The sequence below is a fragment of the Terrapene carolina genome, unplaced genomic scaffold (genome assembly GCF_002925995.2).
Source record: "Terrapene carolina triunguis isolate 2854851 unplaced genomic scaffold, T_m_triunguis-2.0 Scaffold14875, whole genome shotgun sequence".
Lineage (NCBI taxonomy): Eukaryota > Metazoa > Chordata > Testudines > Emydidae > Terrapene > Terrapene triunguis.
Genome location: NW_020679226.1, coordinates 1 through 2,925, shown reverse-complemented (window position 1 = coordinate 2,925; position 2,925 = coordinate 1). Strand labels below are relative to the sequence as shown.

At 57.7% G+C, this 2,925-nt stretch overlaps 1 protein-coding gene across 1 annotated transcript; it reads right to left on the bottom strand.

The window, feature by feature from the left end:
- Positions 1–1,726: 1,726 nt before the first annotated feature.
- LOC112123834 (voltage-dependent calcium channel gamma-8 subunit-like) lies at positions 1,727–2,334 on the bottom strand (the record flags this gene model as incomplete). The annotated part of the gene is made up of 1 exon (XM_024222411.2): positions 1,727–2,334. A coding segment is annotated over one exon (608 nt), but the record flags the coding sequence as incomplete, so codon positions are not given.
- Between the last annotated feature and the right edge of the window lie 591 nt (positions 2,335–2,925).

The window sequence follows — 2,925 nt, the reverse complement described above, 5'->3', positions numbered from 1 at the left end:
TGGCCCCACATCAGGCTGCAACTACGCATTGGGCGAGGAATCCCTGTATAAACAGCCCCCTCAGCCCACCCCAGAGGCAGCTGCATTTCAGCACTGGGTGAGGGGTCGCTGTATAAGCAGCCCCCATGCCCCACCCCAGCTGCGGCCGCATCTCAGTGCCAGGTTTCGAACCGCTGTTGCTCCTGCGTGTGACGTCCGTTTGAACAGGATACTTGGTCCTGATTGGCTGGGGCACTGGAAAAATTTGGTCCCCTAAGTAGGGTCCCGTACTGGGGGTCAGTAGATATGATGCCGTCGCTATTTCTTGGGAGGGCTCTTTCATATACGGCCCATATTGCTCAGAGGGGAAGTCACTTTTATGGTCCGTATTTATTTATTGCCTGGGAAGGCTGGTTTATTGTGTAGGCTATCACCCCCAGGGGGCTGGGTATCACCTGTCAACCTGTTTATGGTAGGGTCTCTATAACCGGACAAGGGCTGTTTAGTATATGGACCATCTAGCCTAGCAGGGCTGTTTATTGTAGGTCCATATTGCATGAGGAAATGGCTTATTTTATATCCCAATAGGGACCGTGTCATCTAGACTGATAGGAGAATTGTCCGTATGGACCCTGACGGACATGGAATAGCTACAGGGCAGGGGGGCCCCGGCCATGCCCCCGATCTGCCCCCTATAGGCCCTGGGGGGAAGGGAATACCCACGGCCCAAACCCAGGAGGACAATTCCCCCACCCCCACTCTGGGAGCCCCCGTTAAGAGCCGGGAAAGGCCGGGGGGGCAGAGAGAAGATGGGGGGGCAATAAAACAGAGAGACACCCCTCCGCCTGAAAATACTCAGCACACTGTGTTACCACCCCCACCAGCAGAGGGCGCTTGGGGGGGTAAAGCTTTGGCACTTGGATCTGGCACAACCATGAGCCCTTGGTGGGTTGGGGAGGAAAGGAGAGGGGGTATCTCTAGGTCACTACCCCCCCACCTTTTCCAATTCCCTCCCCTCCATGTACAAACTTGCCCAGCTGTGAATTTGGCACTGGTAAATTACAAGCCTCCCCCATTCTAACACAGACACCCCCCATGGTCCCCTGGAGACCCCCAGCACTAAGACATGGCAGTATCCCCTCTGCAGGACCCCTGGTCTCAGGACAGTGATTGAATCATTTCAACCAACTCCCAGGCTGATCCGGACTTTTCCCACATTCTCCTGTCACCCGCATCCCATCCTCCTCTTGGATAGAGCACGGCTGGGAAATTGCTTCCCGCTGGTGGGGAAATATAAAGGAAAAGAGGGTAATGGTGCAGAAAGAAAGAAAGAAAGAAAGAAAGAAAGAAAGAAAGAAAGAAGAATTGGCATTAGAATGGAAGAAAGAAAGAATTAGTATTAAGAAGAAAGAAAGAATACTAAATAATATTGCTAAGAAAGAAAGAAAGAAAACTAGTATTAGAAAAAACTATTGAAAGAAAGAAAGAAAATTGGCACTAGAATGGAAGAAAGAAAGATTTAGTAAAAGTTAAAATTAAAAAGAGAACAAATGAACGAAGGAATGAACAAATGACTGAACAAACGACTGAACGCAGGAGGAAAGGAACACAGGGTTCGAAAGACACTTTGCTAAGAATGCCCCTTCATTAGCCTAACGCTCTCCCGTCCCGCCTTGCACCGCGGCTCCCCACGGCCACCACGTCCCTCGGCCCGGTCCCCCGCCACCAGCCCCCCGCCCGGCTGCCCCTACACGGGTGTGGTCTTCCGATTGAGCGTGTTGGTGTTGGAGGAGGCGTCCTTGCCAAGGGTGCCAGTGGCGCCGGCCGCGCCGGGCCCTGTAACCGTCACCGTCACGCCGGGGTCCTTGGGGAAGGTGTTGTGGAGTTGCAGGAAGCCCCCGCCGGCCCCCTCCCGCTCGGCCCCGTAGAGGCTGCTGACGTTGGCCTTGGAGGGGTCCCGCGAGAGGGTGTACATGGAGATGTCGGTGGAGGGGAAGCCCTTGAGGCCCACGGGCGAGGCGTCCCGTGACTGCGAGGGCTCGGTGGAGCGGGAGCTGGAGCGGGAGCGGCGCCGGTAGCGGAAGCGGTAGCTGGGCAGGCGCAGGATGGCGTTGGAGGAGGACGAGGGGTTCTTCAGCAGCTCGGTGCGGCTCTTGCAGTGGGCCTCCCGGTTCTTCTCGATGTAGATGTTGACGGCCAGCACCCCGATCATCTCGGCCAGGATGAAGGACAGGCCCCCGAAGTAGAAGGACCAGCCGTAGGAGTAGTGGCTTTTCTTCTCGTCGTCCCGCTTGGTGCCCGGGTCCCCGGCGTTGGCCGAGATGTACACAATCACCCCGATGATGTTGCTGAGGCCTGGGGAAGGGCAGGGGAGGGATGGGGGCCATGGATGGAGGAGGGGTGGGGACAGGGTGGGTTCGGGGGAGGGGCCGAGGAGATGGGTCAGTGGATGGAGGAGGGGTGGGGATAGGGTGGATTTGGGGGAGGGGTGGAGGATATGGGGGTAATGGATGGAGGTGGGGTGGGGATGGGGTGGATTCGGGGGAGGGGTGCAGGAGATGGGGCAGTGGATGGAGGAGGGATGGGGATGGGGTGGATTTGGGGGAGCGGTGGAGGAGATGGGGCAGTGGATGGAGGAGGGGTGGGGATGGGATGGATTCGGGGGGGTGGAGGATATGGGGGCAGTGGATGGAGGAGGGATGGGAATGGAGTGGATTCAGGGGAGGGGTGGAGGAGATGGGGCAGTGGATGGAGGAGGGTGGGAATGGGGGGGATTCGGGGGAGGGGTGGAGGAGATGGGGGCAATGGATGGAGGTGGGGTGGGGATGGGGTGGATTCGGGGGAGGGGTGCAGGAGATGGGGCAGTGGATGGAGGAGGGATGGGGATGGGGTGGATTTGGGGGAGCGGTGGAGGAGATGGGGCAGTGGATGGAGGAGGGGTGGGGA